The 19,405-nt window shown below is 47.6% G+C and overlaps 1 protein-coding gene across 1 annotated transcript; it reads right to left on the bottom strand.

The window, feature by feature from the left end:
* Positions 1-531: 531 nt before the first annotated feature.
* dgkd (diacylglycerol kinase delta) lies at positions 532-19,367 on the bottom strand. The gene is given in 32 exon segments (XM_076049939.1): positions 532-2,300; positions 2,590-2,689; positions 2,946-3,076; positions 3,232-3,349; positions 3,483-3,602; positions 3,842-3,878; positions 3,880-3,932; positions 4,349-4,460; positions 4,549-4,712; positions 4,828-4,962; positions 5,313-5,426; positions 5,536-5,643; positions 5,734-5,830; positions 5,996-6,106; positions 6,215-6,290; positions 6,482-6,610; positions 7,285-7,446; positions 7,566-7,887; positions 8,425-8,524; positions 8,605-8,699; positions 8,785-8,869; positions 9,210-9,349; positions 9,427-9,535; positions 9,615-9,777; positions 9,869-9,971; positions 10,098-10,223; positions 10,303-10,409; positions 11,102-11,234; positions 11,329-11,433; positions 16,014-16,094; positions 16,196-16,306; positions 19,208-19,367. Coding segments are annotated over 31 exon segments (3,675 nt in total). The 5' UTR covers positions 19,346-19,367; the 3' UTR covers positions 532-2,300; positions 2,590-2,599.
* Between the last annotated feature and the right edge of the window lie 38 nt (positions 19,368-19,405).

Raw genomic sequence — 19,405 nt, 5'->3', positions numbered from 1 at the left:
TGTGGCTTTCTGACAAACCTCACGCACTCTTTCAGAGACAACAACCACCACTCCTCCATCCGGCATCTGAGAGCTGTGAACATTTCTGCAGTAGCGCGTGTGGTTTGCTGCATCGCTCTTCACTTCCTGGGCAGAGGCTAGAAATCGACGGGTTTATCGCCACGTTTTGGATGAAATCCCTCACACAATATGTGTGAATTAAGTGGTGACACATAAAGTGAAAAAGGTCGTGGTCTATTAATCCACCAATCACTGACCCCGCCGCATAGTATGTACTTTACAGTTGAGGAGAAACAGCTGGAGAGATTAAACGTATGGCCTAAATATTAATGCTGATTTGCAGTAATATGAGATCTTTGGTGTCTGGCCTTCAAGTTGCAGTTTCGACTACATGAACTACGGCGGAGCTCGCTAGTTAACGTTTCCTCAGTCGCACCGACTCAAAATCATTTCATCCCGGCAGGTGGCAAAAGGAAGCAGCGAGCAATAAAAAGACAAAAAAAAAAACAAAACAAAACAAAAGCCCAGACAGACAGATGAGACATTTATTTCTCACTGACGTCTCTCTGTACGCAACACAATGTATTTACATTGACCGCCCTGCAGGGGGCGTATGTACAAACAGAGGTATGAGAGCATACAGTATTTGTGATTACTGCATAAATTAGCCAATAAATACACAGGATGGATGGATGGATGGATGGATGGATGGGTGGGTGGGGGAGGGGCACAGGAGGGGAGTGATATCAGTTTCGAGAAAGGCACTCACTCCCCAGTAACACCAGCTGCTGGACAATTCCATTTCAAAATGAGGACACAGGGCTAACAAACATTAGTACTAACACTTATAAGCAGAAAAAACTACAAAATAAAACTTTTACATCTCAACTTATGTAAATATTAAAACTACAGCCAGCAGGATGATTGTGATCCACAGTGTGCGAGTCGATAATGGTGACGCAAGCGCACAACTTTGATATGACGCCAGGAGATCAGCGACTCTGTCGAAAGACGGCTGCAATGAGCCTGCGTGGCCCCCTAGTGGCTGGGTGCAGGTTTTTTTACAACCGCAGGTATCAAGTCGGGCAGCCCGGCGGCCATCTTCACTGTGGGCAAAAAGGGGCGTGAGGGTGTCGTGGACGCACAGATATCAACAAAGTGACACTATATAACAGCAGTGACTGCAGGCACGACGACGACGACAACAGCATGTTTGTCAGCGGCGAAGTGGATCCGAGAGAAAAGTCACGAGGTAAATCACGTCTGTGTCGAAGGTCAAGATGATGCGTCGACGAAACATCCCAAAATCCCAAACTTCTTGGGATTCGACAGTTCAAGTTCAAAAAAAAAATGAGGAAAAATGCTGCCACACCATTTTGTAACAATATTGGTCGTAACAAAACCTGTTTGTTGCACTGCGACGCAGAGCTTCTCCTTTTTCCCCCAGAGTGTCTGTAATCTCTGAAGGCCCTTGGAGAAAACGGCAAAGAAGTGAATGTGAACAGGAAGTGCACACGCTGACAGAAGCTGCTTGTTAAGAAAGAAAAAAAAAAAAAAAAAAATCAGTAAAGACGGACCAAAGGCATCATGGGAAACTTCCACTTGCAGCTGATCGGTCATTAATTACAGATCAATCACTCAGTCCACTACGACGTCATCGCCGCTGCAGCCGTGAAAGAGCCGCAGATCCTTCAGGTGCGTTGAAGGACCTTCAGTACAAACCCAAACTTGAAGTGGCAATAAAGGGAAAGAGGCACCAAGGGTTCTGTCAAACATCGTCCTCTATTGAAAGTTCAAAAATAATGTTTCTGTTATGACACTTAAAGGACTCTTTAAAGGGTTCTGCTGCGTCCTGGTCCAACGGTTCTCGGACCAGAGGAGGTTCTGATAAGTGGGATCGTTTCATTGGCAGGAATGAGTCCTTCCAGTCGCACCGGACTGGAGTCCTTTTACATTTCAACAGTTTGACCTGAACCCGTCCCACAGCACCGACTGTGTTTTATCAGCAGCTGAGAGAAGAACAGCAGCTCCGGCTGTCATTTCAGAAAAAAATCCAATAAAAATGCAATTGGCAGATTCAGCAGCGATTCAGCAGAAAACAAGCGAGTGCCATGACCCCCGAGCCTCCCAGATCAGAGAGCAGGCGGTCCAAGTGTCTGGTTGTGAGTCTCTGTGTGATGAGTCGCTGGCTGTGACGACAAGGCACGTGGGGTCTGATCTGATTGGTCCAGGTTCAGTAAGAGCTGCTGGTCCAGGGTTCAGCAGGTCCGAGGCAGCAGAGCAGGGAGGAGGGCAGACAGCTGCAGAGAGAGAGAGAGAGAGAGAGAGAGAGAGAGAGAGAGAGAGACATGAGGAAGCCGTCGTCACACACTGTGAAACAGTGACTCCGAGCTAGAGCGCTAACACAGAGATGCTAATTAGGTTAAATAGTTTGCATTTTGTTCAGTGCAACAGGAGGTGAAGCTCCTCGAGACAACCGATGAACTGCAGGCAGCTCGGATGCACTTGTTGCAGAGGTGTGACACTGTGATTTCAATGACTGCATCCCCGTCAGTTACTGACACAGTGAGATCAGCGGAGTCTCATCACCTGGCTGTGCTCAGGCCTCGCTGGCGCTGCTGTTCCTGTTGAGCTCTCTGATGCCCTGCAGGATCCTCTTCATGTGGCCCACTTTGGTCACTCCCAGGTCCTGCACACGCACAAACACACACACGTCCGCACACACATGACTGACAGAAGGAGTGGTCCGTCCCAACACCATCATCTACTCCTCCTTTAAGGTCCAGTGTGGAATATTGGTGACAGCTGAATATACAGTCCATAAATGCATTAATAAAAGTGTATAACCGTAGTACAACAAAAGTATTTTGGTTTTCTAACCAATAGAGCGGTTCTCATACATATAAACTGCTAGCAGTTAGCATCAGAGCTAACAGCAGTGATACCTTCAGGTCCCTCCTCTCCAGATGAATGAGCTCAGCGCCACGGACGTCATGGCCGATGAAGATGTCCTTGTATTCAGTGAGACACAGAAAGTCCAGCCACGCCCCCACCTCGTCAGTGCCCCACTGTTGAACTATGACACCGACAGGAAGTGGATCGGACAGAAAGGAAGTGTTTCAAAGACCCGGAAAAACTTCCACCGAAATCAGAAAAAAATCCAACCGTGAGCAGAAAGAGACGAGAGACATGAGATGTCATCCAGCGGGGACAGAGAGAGAGACAAGCTACCTGGCAGAGACAGAGTCGCACACGTCTCCTTGTTCTTGTTGTTTTTATCTTTCTTGAACTTCGGGACCAGACGGAATTTTGCACTGCGGCTTCGCTTTGAGAAATCAGTCAGAGTTCCCTAAAGACACACGGCCAAGACGGACGGATCAAAAACAGGCTTTCACCGTCAGTCGCCGTCAAGCAGGTCCTGACCTGTAGAGGGCCTCTGTGATTCACCAGCGTTACTCGGTCGGCACTGAGCAGCAGTTTACCTCTTGGTCTGACGGCTCGATGACGGCGCACAGCCAGGAGACGTCAGTCAGCCGCCGGAGCTGCTGAGCCACCGAGCCGAGAGCCGCGTTCAGCTGCTCCTGCTGGGGAGGGTCCAGCTGCTGCTCACACACACACACACACACACACACACACACACACACACACACACACACACACACACACACACACAGCTGATCAGACAACCAATCACTTACTGATGTTATGTCACAAGGGGTTTGATTTGTCACTTTGATTTGCACAGCTCCCTCTAGTGGTCAACTGAGTTTGACCCCCCCCCCCCCCATGTTCTAAATAATAATGATATTTTTAGCCAAGTGTAGTCGGAGGCGGAGCTCACCATGGACATCTTCCCAGCCAGCAGCAGCTCCGTCTCACACCAGAACCTTCACGTTCACCACCATTTGAGACACGGCGCTGCGGCTCAGAGGCTGGAGGGGCAGATGGAAGCGTCAAGTAAGTAAAGACGCAGAGACAAAAGCCGCATGTGTAACATTAAAAGGTCCAGTGTGCAACATTTTGAAAGGAAGCCCAGTGTTTTAGGAAGCCCGTCTGAGGTGCATTTTGTATTTAGGCCACAGGCCAGGCAGGCTTCTTTAAAAAAGATTGCAGCTAAAAAGGAGCAAGACCTGTGTTTCTCTATGTATATTCTTATCTACATACATATGAGAACCATTTTAAGGGTAGGAAAACCACACTGATTTTATTGTACTGCGAGTATACACTTTCGTTAAAGTATTTATGGGCTGTATGTTCAACTTTTACCAGTATAAAAACCATAAATCAAGCCAGACTTTACACACTGGACCTTTAAAGATCAGGACCGGCCTCAGTGGGCATTTCTCACCCCAGAGCTCTTGGAGTTGGCGTAGACCACGTCCATGGCCTTGGAGCTGGCATTGACCGCATGGGCCAGTTCCTGCTCCAGACTGTGGTGAGACTGGGCCACTTCTCGAATGCTGAAACGCAGACAGGATGTTGGGATTGTGTCGATTGATTCGTGCGTCACAGCGGTTTACTCCAACCTGTTGCTCATGAACCACTCACCTGTGTATGAGAGCTCCTGCTGCCTGACCGAAGTCACTGATGAGTTGGGCCTCGTCCTCGGAGACGACCTCCGGCTGCGAGGACAGGGAGGTCTGGGCCTGCGGGGTCCGCGGGAACTCGCATTTCTGTTTGTCCTCCCACGACTTCAGGGTGCTCTCAAACGCCTGGAACACACACACACACACACACACACACACACACACACGGAAACATGTCTCAGCCACACGTCTCCTGCAGGACACTGAAACTGTGTCCCAGCACTCAGGGCTCAGGACTCACTCTGTCCCGCGTCAGCGTCTGCGTCCGGTTCTTGTGGATGATCTTGATGTAACCCGGCGGCTGGATCCAGGCCTCGCCGTCCACCTGCACGGGGACTCCCTCGTCGCCCAGGATGGTGATCTTCACCGTGCGACACTGAGGCAGAGAGACAGAACGGGGTCACACACCCGCCCGAGCAGACAGCGGAGGGACAGTAGCTGCGCTTCCATTACAGTTTTTTGGCAAAATAAAATAAAATATTTCTAAAATTTTGACGAGTACAATTGCAATTTACAGGTGTTTCCGTTCCAAACATAACGCGCCATTTTCACTTGAAGTGAACTGGTCACATGACCCCGTACGTCACGTCCGCCGATACGTCTGAAAAACCACCTCATGAGAGCGTGAAAAGTTTTGGGCCACATTTGAGAGGTTTTTCCAAGTTTAGCTGTTTTTTATTGCGATATTTAGTACTGAGTGACGGCTTAGCGGACAGACGGGTTCACCTGTGCAATGCGGTGGTGCTGCAGGTTAATGACTCGAGACACGGCCATCTGTATACCACCAAACACGGCCACCACCTCCAGGATCTTATCGTCAAAGGACGGCGCTGTGAAGGTCTGGCAGGAGGCAGACAGACAGACAGACAGACAGACAGACAGACAGAGGAGCGTTAGATCAGCACAGCAACATGAATAAAAGGGAGTCAGCAACATGTTTGGTGCTCACCTCATCCTCTTTAGTGCCACCCCAGAAGTTGGTTCCTCCTCCGTAGCTGGGGATGTTCAGCACAGCGATGCCCTGCAGGCTGGGCAGAGGGATCGGCCGCCCGTCGCACTGGCAACCAATCACAACGTAGGTGACGTTGGTAAAGCAGAACGCAGAGACGAAGACGACAGGAGTGCACTGGGCTTCTGTTAGTCTCACCTCCAGGAGAACCCTCTGCTCCAGGTTCTTGTAGGTTCTGTGCAGCACCTCTTTAGTTCCCAGGACTCCGTACCACATCATGTTCTTAGTGCGACTCCTAAACACACAATCACAAAAAAAAATCTTTGCTCACGTGTTCCATACCAAACTTGCATTAGCAAACTACTGATCAACACTGAATCAATCTTTTCCAAGTGAAACCACACAACAGTTTTGACACAGTTACAGTTAGTGAACATTTAGGAGGCGTTTGCTTGCATACCTGCACTTCTCCGGATGCTCGTCTCTCTTGTTGTTAAAGTCCAAAGAGATTTTGGCATCAAGTCCAATTCCGAAGTAGTTGTTCATGACGCATTTCTCCGTGTAGCAGTCCCTACAACACACACATACAACATAACTCAACCACTTGTTGCTGCAGTTGAATGACCAGGGTGCAAGTTTTACTCGTGAGGGACTTTAAATATCAGTCAGTGGGACTTACATGTTGTCAGGGTCGCAGTTAAAGGGGTCGGCGTTCACCAAGAGTCGGCTGATCACTGAGCTGCTGGAGAGGGAACCTGAAATACCTCTGAGACCTTAGGTGAGCACACACACACACACACACACACACACACACACACACACACACACACACACACACACACACACACACACACACACACACACACACACACACACATTGAGGTAAACACCAGACCACTGTCACAGAGACATTTCCATTCCCGTTCAGTCTGTCAGTGCTTCTTACCAGGGTAAAGGAACTTTGTGTTGAGCATGGGCATGTTGTCCCTACTTCCTGTCTGAACAGGAAGTGATGCCGAGCTGCCCAGCGACAAGTTGCCTTTGCTGATCAGCTTCTCGCACGGCGTTTTATTGACTACAGACACAGAAAAATGAACGCGTGAGCGCCTTGAATGGATCCGTCGGTCGGCCAATCGGCCACCACGTGCTCTCAACCACGCAGGTGTGAAGGTCTTTACACACTGGGCAATAGGTGAAGTGACGCATATTATTGACGCAAAAATGCAAATTTTTCCTGTACACAAATAGTAGGAGGCAAATATGCGTATAAAATTCACTAAGTGAATACATTTTGGTGCTCTTTCTTTTGCCAAAGGAGAAACGATGAAGTCAACTACATCCTCGAGTGATGATGTCCTGGTGATGGTTGGATTAAAAAAGAAAAAGAAAAAGAATAGAAGTCTTTGTTTACACCCAATATTGTTCTTGAGAGAGGAGACGGCTGAGTTCAACACGACCAACCAGGAGCTCAGATTTTATACCAGTGAAATTTTGCCGGTAATTTAGAATGTTTGTCAGACAATTTGAAGGACTGCTTCCTCAACTGGCTCCACGTTTGCAGAGGGAGAGCACAAATTACCATAATCAACATCATTTTGACTGGTCAGAGGTCAAGCCGGTCCGCCTTTTCACCTCCGCAAAATTCAACACAAGAGCAAAAAAAATAACAGCCGCTTTTTCGCTCCGTGGAAATTTGCTGCCTGTGTGTTAGGATCATGAGGCCAGGAGCGGATCAGGACGGCCACTGACCTCTGCGGGGGTTGCGTTGTTTGACACTGTAGGATGACTGCAGGGACATCTTGTCCGCCTCTGTCTCCTCTTCCTCTTCCTCCTCCACCAGGCCTTCCTCCTCATCGTCGCGGTTCAGAGGGAAGAGCTGCTGCTGGGTCTGAGCGTTCTGCTCGTCCACGGCTGCAGGTCAAACACACACACACACACACACACACACACACACATGAGGTTTTACTACCACGGCGAGCTGCGTCCCTGCCGCACTCCCTCCCTCCCTCCCTCCCTCTGAGCAACCCCACCTTTCTCCGTGTGCTCGATGATCTGCCTGATGGCTTTCTTCAGGCTGTTGGCTCGCAGCATGAGCTGCTCTCGGGGTTTGAAGATGGCGGTGGCGGGCGGCGAGGCGGCGCGCGGCGAGCAGGGGCCGTGGTGGGGGGGGTGATGGAGGAGAGACGGCAGGGGCTGCGGGGACGGAGTGGTGGTCTGCGTGGGCACCCCGTCGGCCTCCTCCTGCTCCTCGGCGATGGTCGGGGGAGGGGTGGAGTGGGGCACGGTGGAGGCCTGAGACTCCTCGTTCAGGGTCTTCAGCAGAGAGTCCAGCTTCTCCTTCAGCACGCCGCACTGACACACAAGCAAGGGAGCCGCCGTCGTTATTCAACGCGCTCAATTCCTAGACCAATCCAAAGAGTCGTTTCTGCAGCGCTCGCTTATCCTGAGCGGGGGAACGTTGTGTTTCTAGATCGACGGGCAGTGTGTATTGATTTATGTCCCATAAAGAGAAAAAAGCACCAAAATAAGACCTTTGTCCGGAAGACCCTGTCCCCTGCTTCTTTTTTCCGCATCAAATCTAATCTGTGAATCAGTTTATTTGATTTGTGTCGAGAATTTCAAGCCGGGAACAAAGTCAGGCTGAGCAAACAACATTTCAAGTTCCATGTCAGGAAACAAAGCTGGGATTCGTTCCGTTGACGCATTTAACGGTGTTAGTCAATCTCAGCTGATCACGACAGAGTAGGTGATGGTTTTAAGGTTATATAATGCAAAAATCAGACTAGGGGTTCATCAATATCAGTCACTGTTCATGATGATGAATCTCAATTCGAAGATGTATTTTAAAGCAGTGATTTTCAGTCGGTGTGATGTATGAAATAAACGCACCTTCTTGGCCATCGCCTCAGATTCCTCTGAGCTCTCTGTGTTCTTCTCGTAGGCTTTCCCAACACGGGCCACAAAGTCCTTCACGGTCTCGCACAGAACCCTGACAGTACGAGCACACGTTCATGACCACAACAAGAACGGCCTACATAAAAAGAGAGGCAGTTAGGATGAGAGTCTCACTTGGCCGAGGAGATGACCACCGAGTGCTGGTCTGAGGTCAGGATCTTGGACAGGTGAGCGGCCACAGAGTCTTCGTACGTCAGGATCTGCTGAACCTGGACCAGAGAAGGTCGCAGTCAGCGCTGTTGGCAGCTGGAGGTTGCAGCATTGCTCCCCCCCAGAAGATTTGCCTAACGTTACCTCAGAGTCATCGCTGCAGTCCTCTGTCACCGTGGAGGCCGAGTGCTGCCGAGGGATCTTGGTCTCGTAGACCATGATGCTCCACCTGCGGCAGGAAATCACAACCCTGCTGTTACCAGTGACTATTCGAGGTACTGCAGCAAAAAAATCCCTTGGGATTCCCATAGACCACAATACAAAAAGGAAAGCCTTTTCCTGACGTTCTACAGAATTGTTCTGAACGGCCAAATAGATCATGTGAGTTACAGAGGCATGATGGGAAGTGACACAACTGCGCATGCTCTATGGGCCCATTAATGCGGAAGTCAAAAACGTTTTCGGCGTATGTGCTGGGTGAGCAACTTCATTGAAATGAATGGGCCTTCATCTTGGACTCTGGGGACCTGGCTGTTACCAGTCCAGCAGCAACCACCCGGTTCAGCTACCTGTCCAACATCTTGGTGCTGGCTCTCTCCAGCTTCTCCAGAATCTGTGGCAGCTGAGCGTCATCGTCACAGGCGGACCCCCAGCCCAGGACCCTGGCCAGGTCGTTCCCGGTGCCCAGAGGAAGAACTCCCAGCTGACACTGCAGCAACAAGGCAAAACGGTTGGTTTCAGTCTGTTGCAGCAGCTGTGCTCTGCCTTCAGGTCAGTGGTCTTCACCTGTTTGTGCAGCGTGAGAGCGTCGATCTCAGACAGAACCCAGCCGACGCTGCCGTCACCTCCGCACACCAGGATCCTGAAGGTGTCGAACTTCTGGAACAGACGCAGGCTGACAGAGGAACACACCGTTGGATCAATTCAACCTCTGTGTTGGTCCATTAGTGGCAATTTGACAATTGGCTTCTCACCCCAGGTGTGGGCCACCGTTCATCAGGTCAAACACCTGCGCCGGGTTCAGCAACTGCTTGAAGCGTCGCAGGAACTTGACCCCCTGATTGTCTCCGCTCTTGGAGTTGACAAACACCAGCAGAGGGCTGGTGCAGGACGGAGGGCAGGACGCCTTCCAGAAACCTTCAGACGCAGGCAGAAAAATCAACTCCAAACTTTCATTTCGACAAGCTTGAACTTTGGGCGTGAGCACAGTGGTTCGTGCTGTTCTCACCATCTGAGTCGATGCTGTTGAGTGCCGTCGGGGGGATGACAGAAACTTTACACTGACCAAGAGGACACTTGGAGGAGAGCTGCTCCTTGCAGCCTGAGTGCACCTGCAACACAGAGAGACACTGTGAGACAGACAGCCTGCACACCGGAAATCATCTCTGTTGTTCACTGTTGTTCTGGATTGTTCACTATAGGCAAAAAAAGAAGCAACCAGAGGGACTTGAACTCACCATGGCCTTGCACCACAGACACCTCCAGTCTTGCAGACGGAGGACGCTGCCACACGTCTTGTCGCAGACGTGACATTTCGCCGAGACGGGCAGGTTCCCCTCCAGCCACTGGTGAGGCATCGACACCTGGGGGAGGGGGAAAAGTCAGCTGACGTCGTCGCCGCCGCTGCAGCGAGAGCGCCGGGAATGTTCACTCGTGTCTCACCCCGTCTTCATCCTCAATGATGTCCTTCCCGATGGAGGCCAGCGTGGTCCATTTGCAGTTGTTGTTGGCTCGGACAGCGCAGCGCTTGTGAGCCTTGAACTTACACACTGACACAGACACGGGTGCAAAAACGCACAGGATGAGGACGAGAATCTTAACAAGGCAAGTGTTTGATTTTGACAACGTTCACATGGATTTTAATATCCTGGTGATGAACATCGTCCCGCTTTCTGATTATAATCAGGGAGCGGTGTTTACATGCAGACAAAGAAGCCTGGATACTCATATCCCTGTAAACACAATACTCGATAAGCTGGTTTCTGATTACTATACTTACTTGCACAGCAGGTGCCTGTGATGTTTACTCGTTTTAAAGCAGCCACGGGAGAAAACTCACAGCATTTACAGCAACCAGCATCCTGTGAGCTTCGTTTGGTGCAGAGCTCGATGCACTTTGAAGGTTTCTCTCATTCAAAAATGATTGCTTTTGTTTGTTTACGTTTGTTTGCCGTCAAGAATGGTTGTTACATTTTTCTCTTTGATGACTTGATTACTTGTAAAAAAAAATAGTTCTGTTTGTTTTGATGCTGTTGCTGCTGAGTATACAAATAAGTAAGCCGTGCTCGTGAGTATTGCCTTTTTAGTTTTGTTCTTGTTTTTTGTTGAGAAAAAATGATCTAAAGTCCATACAAACACAGTGAGTGAGTGTTACTGTTAGTGTGTGTGTGTGTGTGTGTGTGTGCGTGTGTGCGTGTGTGTGCGTGTGTGCGTGTGTGCGCGCGTGCGCGCGTGCGCGTACCTTCGCAAGACAGGCCGTGTGACGTCACTCCTGACAGCGCCTCTCTGCAGACGTTGCAGTACGTGGGCCTGGCGTGAGAGCAGGCGTACCAGTTGTGCATTCCGCTGAAATGGTCCATGCTGTACTGGGTGGACTGGGGGAAAGACAGACAGACAGACGCCAGCGTCAGCAGCTCGCACTGGGACTCACACTGGGACTCACACTGGGGCTCACGCAGTGATTCAGACCTCATAGTTCTGTCTGTTCTGGACGCTGCGCAGAGCCGCCATCCACTCCTCCATCTCCTTCCTGTTGTCCGCGCACAGAATCAGGCGTCTGCAGGGGGTGATCACCTAAACACACAAACACAGGCACAACACAAACACAGGTGAAGATGGTGTGTGTGCCACAGTGTTTCCTGCTTATCCTACATCAAACACAGCTGCAGCTTTACGGGTCCATTGTTCTCAGGATTTAAAAAACATACATTATCCCACAGCAGGAGTTTGTGTGTGCGAGTGTGTGCGTAAATGTGTGTGTGTGTGTGTGCGTGTTTGAGTTTTAAGTGTGTAAAGGGAGTTGTGAATGAACAATCAACAGCATTGTGTGAAGTGCGTAGCCATGATCTCCAGAGGCGCGTGTGCATTTCCACTTCCTGTTCAGCTGTTCAGTTGCCACACACACACACGTTGTACATAATGGCTAAAAAGTCTGTTTAAAAATAGAACATGTTCTGAAAGAAGATATCCTGTCCGAGAAGGTGCTGACAACAAAGGTGACCAGAATAAGGACAGCATCTGACATCAGATGTGCCGTCCTACAAGATACAGCACAGCAAAAGCTAACAAGCAACATTTTAGGGATAAAGGTTTTGTCGTTTTTAACCACAACAACCCGGCTCCCTGCAGGTCCCCCAGTGTAGCAGCACTGAACAACCCCACCGTGGAAACACAAACATACCAGATAGAATAGGACCGTCACCGAGGACAACGTCAAGTAATGAAGCAAGTCCAGAACATGGAGAAGACAGAAGGAGACTCGTGGACAGAAGATGTTGAGATGGATGAAACTGTGAGTGAAGAGACGCCGACCGTCAGACTTCCAAGATAACATCATCCGAGTGAGGAGATCCAGATGGAAATTTTTCATGAGATTAAAGAAATAAAAAAGGTGTCAGAAACCAGGGACGGAAGAGCTCCTGATCGATGAGACACTGGCTGTGTTTCCATTACCCCTGGAATTGTGCAAAATCTAAATCTGGAAATACTTGGAAAAACCTCTCAAATATGGCCAAAAGGTTTTGACGCCCCTCATGAGGCGGTTTTACAGTCATGGAAAGACTTTTTTCGCATGTACACGTCAGCAGACGTGATGATGTACAGGGTCACGTGACCAGTTCATTTCAAGTGAAAATGGCGCGTTATGTTTGGACAGAGGAGGAGACGGAATATTTTTTACAAGTCATCAAAAAGAAAAACATAACCATTCTTGACAGCAAACTCGTAAAATCTTGCGGGACGAGATTTGACATGAATTACGGCTTATGTGCTTCACACCATTCAATGGAAACACCTGCATATCGCAAATGGACTTGTCTTGACTGTCGTGTTTTCATTTTTGCAAAAAACTGTAATGGAAATGCAGCTACTGTCCAAAGACATCCTCGGGGATGACCTTTTGACCCGAACAGTGAATTAGTCCTGCCTGAAGAGAACCTGACCGAACACATTGGGAATGTTGCGATAAAAGATGTGGAAGGTCTGGCGTTCTAAAACACAGAGCGGGGGGACGTGTAAATACTGCAGAGACCATGTGACAATCACACTGGTCGGTCTAATTTCAAGCTCATCTTCCTCATGGGATCGTCTTTATCAGCTCCTGCTGGTGAGGACAGACTGAGGACGGAGACAGACTCAGGCTACATGGTCTGATGGGGATTCTCATCACACTCCAGCTGCGTTTCGAGTCCAGTTTTTCGCAAAATAAAAGCGATATTTCTAAAAATTTCGACAAAGTAAAATTGCGATTTGCAGGTGTTTCCACTGAATGCTGTGAAGCGCATAAGCCGTAATTCTCATGAAATCTTTGTCCCGCAAGACTTTACGAGAATTATGTTTGCTTTTGTTTGTTTACGTTTGTTTGCTGTCAAGAGTGGTCGTTATGTTTTTCTTTTTGATGACTGGTAAAAAATATTTTGCCTCCTCCTCCGTCTAAACATAACACGCCATTTTCCCTTGAAGTGAACTGGTCACGTGACCCTGTACATCACGTCTGCTGACGTGTAAATGCGAGAAAAAAAAAAGTGTTTCCGTGACACTTTTGCGATATAGCTCTGTATGGATACATTTGAAAAACCATCTCATGAGCTCTTAGCCATATTTGAGAGGTTTTTCCGAGTTTAGCCGTTTCCATTACCAGTTTTTATTGCGATATTTAGGTTTCGAGCAATTCCAGGAGTCATGGAAACGTAGCCACCGTCAGCACTTTACAGAGAACAACGGTGTCCCCTCAGCCTCACAACAGTAAGGGAGCCAAAGTACAATTCACTGGCAATACAACTGCTTCATTCATCTGAACGGGTGAAGGTCGGGCGGCGTCCTTCATTCATCAGCTCGTTCAGGAGAGGAGCGACATGTTTGGAAACGTTCCGGGGCCTGGACTCTGTTCCTTAAACTGTCAAGCAGCCTGACGTCAGCATGCGACAAACGGTTTAAGAGATTTATTCACACGTTTGGATCCATAGTCAACATGTGACGTTTAAGGGGGCAGGACTTCTTTCTAGAAATAGTCTTGGAGTTTTAAGTTGTCCATTAATAGAGCGCGATCATCTGTGTCAAGGTGGCCAGTTGTCAACTGCTGCCAATCACTCAAAGCAATTCTTATAATTGATCTTATACATTTAATCAAATTAATTCATGATACTCATTTTAAATATTTTAACCATGTGACAGTTTACGATTAAGTGAATGAAGGTTTCGCTTTTATCGATTTGGGCATTTTTGGAGGGGCTTTGCGTCACAATAAATTACAATGTCACCCTAAATTATCTCAGTAATAGACCTCATGTATACTTAATGCAAATACTATAATGAGTGATAAATGCTGGCATCCACAATAATTGTCGAAGTCATCATTTATCCCTGTTTCCTCTTTTTCAGCTTAGTCAGATCTATAATCAGGCTTCTTGTGTGTTTACTATTAGTCAGTTTTTCTTTTAATAAAATCATTTTCTGTTTCCGTCTGCTGGGGGCTTAATTACATCAGCGGCACTGAGCTCCGGGCCAGCAGCTCTGAATAGGCCCTTTCATGCTGTCTGCAAGCAGTAAGTATGTGCAAGTCACTGCAGGGCTGCAGCCAAAAGTGTCGAGAGGAAAATAGACTGAGGCAAATCCCACGTCACCTACAGCGAACACAAACATCCCTGGACAGAAGCTGAGAAACGAAGCCTTTAGATTGAGACGGTTCGGCAGAGAATGAGACATCACGTGTTGATGTCAGCGTTGGATCCAACGTCACAAGCCGACAAAATCCAGGAGTCAATTCGGTTCAATTCAGCACCTGACCGAAGGCGAAACATGTGCAAAATCTGCCTCTCTGTTCCTTAGTTACAATAAGATGATGTCACAGCCAAGACGGCAAACGTACCTCAGTCAAAGGCCGACCAATCAGGTGTCTGCTACTGTCCCGAGTCTTCTCACTGTGCTCGGTTTCTACGTGCTGATCCAGGAACGGACCTGGATCTGATCATCGTGTCTGCTGCTGCTGCTGCTGCTGCTGCTGCTGCTGCTGCTCAACTCGCTCAACTCTCTCTCACTCACTCTCTCTCTCTCTCAACTCTCCCCCTCTCTCTGCCTCCCTCTCTCCTTTAGGCCACACCCACATCCTCTAGTATGACTCAAACGCACTTCCTGTCTGTCGTCAAGCCGACCCCCTTGATGGGGAAGAGGGAGACCAACAAAGTAAAGGGCTTTTTACAGACATACACACATGCACACAGACACTCTCTCACACACACACACACACACACACACACACACACACATCAACACACAACCTATAAATACACATTGAAACCACCCGGCAGCCTCATTTACAGGAAATGATGAGGTTCACCGACGTAAGACAAACTGTTTAGTTAAATTCTTCAACCACATCTTACAATAAGTGTTTCCCACAATAAATGTATGTCTCTGGGTTCCTTTTATTTGACTGAATTTAAGCTGTTATATAATTTTAATTAGATTTTTGGACAATTTTCTAATTTTGGAAGAAGAAAAAAAGGTTTCGCAAACACACAGCATGTGTGGTCCAGCTGGGGGGTGGTGTGTGTGTGTGTGTGTAGGGTGGGGGGTGGCACACAACTTGTCATTGTGACATTTGTGTTTGCCCTCATGAACATTCATGGCCAAAATTAAGACGATGCATCCAAACAAAGAGCAGAACAGGACACCACGGAATAAAGTCTACGTGCTGAGCAATATACTGACAGTAAAAGTAACTAACTTTGGTTCTCACAAAGCCTGCATCATCTGCACTCTGGTATTATAGGGCACATGTACTGCTAATACTACAAAACCCAGAATGCTCTGCTGGTATTCTGGCAGACTACTTACTTTAACAGACTATAAGTAATGTTTTCTTAATGCAACAAAGAGGCATGCGATTTTTATTTTCATTTTATTTATTTAGATGTGTGTCTTTATTTGAAATTTGATTTTGCATGTGTGCAATATGAAGTTATTTACTGTATACTATTAAGCTTTGCTTGATCCATATTCAGTGTTGAAGCAAAACTTGTCCGGGTCCATATAAAAAGGTTCACTGTTCTATCAGGAGGAAGATTTTTTTCAATAATTATCAAAGTTTTACATTTCGGTCCCCACTGTGTGTTTGAGTTTGACAGCTCTGCAGTAGAGGATGAGCAGAAACTCACAGTGAAGCTGTTATTGACGTTCTTGGTGCTGGACTCAGCCACACTGGCGTCGGTCAGGTCGACCTCATCAAAGATGATGGACTGCAGAGACACACACAAGACGCTCAGGACAGTCGCACAACACTCATTTCTTCGCGACGTGTTCCGGCACAGCACGAGCGACACTGGCGTGCATCACTCACCTTAGAAGTCTGAGCGTAGTACAGAGTCCTCCCTCTCAGTTTGAAGTATCTGCGCTTCCAACGCTGGAACGAGTTGGTCTGTTTCATCAGGTTCCCTTCTTTCAGCACAGTCTGAACACACACACACACACACACACACACACACACACACACACACACACACACACACACACACACACACACACACACACACACACGCATACAGCAAGGCCACATGACCAAGTTGCTAGAACAGCCAGTTCAAATAAACTAAAGGGCAGACATTATTAGTGGTGTGTGTGCCTGAGTTGGGATATTTCTGGACATTTCCTTTCGGCTGTGACGCAAACGCCGGCAATCAGGGAGCCATTAAAGCAGAGCAGAAGCCATCAGACGATCACCGGGACGGATTCCAGAAAAATCTAGTTTTCAAAGCATCACCATTTTATTCATTCTTAATAAACTTTGAGTGACCTTTGGATTTAATTAGCAGGACAAAGAAGCCAAGAATGACATTTTTCCCCTTTCAAGTGTTTACATTTGAATTTTAGACAGTCAGACAAGTGGGCACGTCACTGACAATTTTTCTTCCCGTATTTATTTTTTCTAATATTATTATATTTGAAACACTTTTTTTAAATTCACATTATTGACTCAGGAGGTACTATGATCCAACTTGATGTATTGAGTGCAACAAGCCATCAGTAGCTCTGCGACCACATTAGCTAACAAAGACCCCTTTGAGCAAACTCTTAAAATGATCAGCAGCTTTTCTCGGAACACCGGACCATAATCGCCCTGCAACAAAGTCGACAACAGGCAGTTCACTGAGAAACATGATCAATACACAAAGACTCAGGAGAACGCTTCACCTCAGCAGCTGCAGGCCTTATTTTTCTATCAACTGACTCAGTTATAAAACAAGTGAAGTTAGAGAGATGCCAGTGACAATACATGAGCTCATGTATTCAAAGCACAAATGTGGGTTTTACAAATTAATGTGCGAAATGAATCAAGGTGGGAAAACTACAACTGAATAGGCTGAAGAAAAAAAAAACAAAAAAAACTTGTCAGCTATACTCTGTGTGCAAAGGAGTTTTAGATAGTGTAGTCCGATGACGTCCTGTTTTTGTGACCTTCTTGTCAATGAAATAAAATTATTCATGCAGGCAAGAGAAATGTTCCATTTTTAGAAACAGTTTCTTGTGGGGTTAAACAGTTCATTCCTTCTGATCTTTCCAGAGGTTTGGAACACATAAAATTGTGTTTCAAGTTTTACGACATATAATTCGTTTAAACTCAATTTACCCCCCCGCCCAACCATTCAGGCAGAAATGGGTTTCCTCACTGCCATAGTTGGACGTCGAACCAAACGCACCGGTTGTGAGTTTCCTTCCCAGCGAGCGAGCAGAACTATCTCGTTATTTCCCACATGACGAACTCTTGACTGTTTGTGTCTCACACTGTGAAATGTCCCAAAACACGGGCTTTAAATAGAAACCCGGTGGCCTTCAGCCAAGTCCACTTCCTGTGACTCGGACATCCACGTCAGTCAGCTGCTCACTCTCAAATAACCCATCGCTGCCATCCAATGCAATGAGATGAAATAACAACGCGACACGACGCCGCTGACCCTTAAAACATAAATCACGCAATACAAACAAAATGTACCGCCGCTGTCGTAAAGAAACTAAAAGCAAAAGGCACTTCATTCCCCGGCGACGCTGCTATCCAAGATATTTGAAAGGCACAGTAATATTATGCAATGTGTATTCACTCAAGTTAAAAACGATTTCTGTTTTAATCCGAGTCAGGAATTTTTGCATTGGACACCCGATCTCTGGCCAGCTGCTGTTCGGCTGATGTTTAAATGAATTGAGTCGGTACTTAAGCGCATCTGTCTGCGCAAACTCCGTCAGGACCGTTATATGTCTTTTACGGCGGTCTTGTGCTAACAGAAAAACATTCATTACTCGGCGGTGGCGGTGTTTAATCGTGGTGTTACCATTCCCTCTTGTCTACCAGAGAAGTGGTCCGCATCGCACCGAGCTGAAGCCCCCTGCTTCGGTGGGCTGGAGGGAGAAAAGGCGGGGCTTCAGCTCGGGCCTCAACTTCGAGACCCTCCAGGCTAGCAGTAGCTCGCAGGGTTAGCTTGAGTCTGCACTGCCAGTCGTTCAAAGTCTTCCCAATTTAGATATGCTGGGTTTAATTGCATTCGGTGGGGAAAAAAATTTGAGTTAAGGTCGCTTTGTTTTTACTTCAGACGTTAGCGGTGTAACGAACGGTGCGGCGAAAGAAATTGAACAGCGGCACTACAAGTTTTAAGTTGAGTCTTTCAGATAATTTAATTGGGATTTCACTCCAACAAACATCTAACGCTTCATACTTCAAGTGTGTAAAGTGAAATGTCGTGCAAAGGGTTTCAGTTTTGGCATCCATTTATCGCTTACACTCAGGCAAAAGTAACAGACCAGAACTCGGTCTAAAAACTCCAAGATTTCAAAAAGACAAGACCACTGTTACGAATCTGCGAATAAAAAACTAACAAGAAAAAAACCTATGAGATTTTGAATGACACCGACTTCAAATCGGCTATGTCTAAACTAAACAAGCAACACGAAATTTTACTCAATTTATCCTCTTTGCATGTTTCACTTTGGCCTCGCCGAGCGCTCCAAGTGAAAGAGCATAACGACGGAAACGTAGGGGAACGTGTCAAACAACGCCGTAAAAACTGACGTAAGACATAAACAAAAGATAATTGAGGTGTCTGGAGCATGCCGTATTACAGAGCGATGTCTGTGCATTCTGTAAAAATATTTAGTTTATAGCGACTACGACATTTATTTGCTCAGCAACAGATTGAAATGTAATGTCACGGATTTTAGAATGGAGTTAGTTGTACCGCTGCCCCCTAAAGCGGAGAGCCATGAACCTCGGGGCTGTGTGTGGCCCACCCCCACTGAATGAACACAGACACTGACCACCGATCGTGTCTGCAGATAAAAATGAGTATTTCTCAAGAATTTTTACCTTGCTGCGGATCTGGCCGGACGTTGACACTTTCCGGATGAGTTTCTGTGGCGTGCCGGGCTCTTGCTCCGGTTCGCTGTCCGACGACTCGTCCGGGCACCGGGCCGCGGCAGACTCCGGTCCCCCTGCCTCCGCCATCCTGCCATCAGACCCCCGGTGAGGACCAGAGGAGGGAGCGCCTCCCAGTGGCCGAACGCG

The sequence above is a fragment of the Nelusetta ayraudi genome, unplaced genomic scaffold (assembly GCF_046127955.1).
Source record: "Nelusetta ayraudi isolate G7.1 ecotype Tasmania unplaced genomic scaffold, CSIRO-AGI_Nayr_v1 ptg000120l, whole genome shotgun sequence".
Taxonomy (NCBI): domain Eukaryota; kingdom Metazoa; phylum Chordata; class Actinopteri; order Tetraodontiformes; family Monacanthidae; genus Nelusetta; species Nelusetta ayraudi.
Note: the sequence above shows the minus strand (reverse complement) of the source record. Positions and strands in the feature narration are given on the sequence as shown.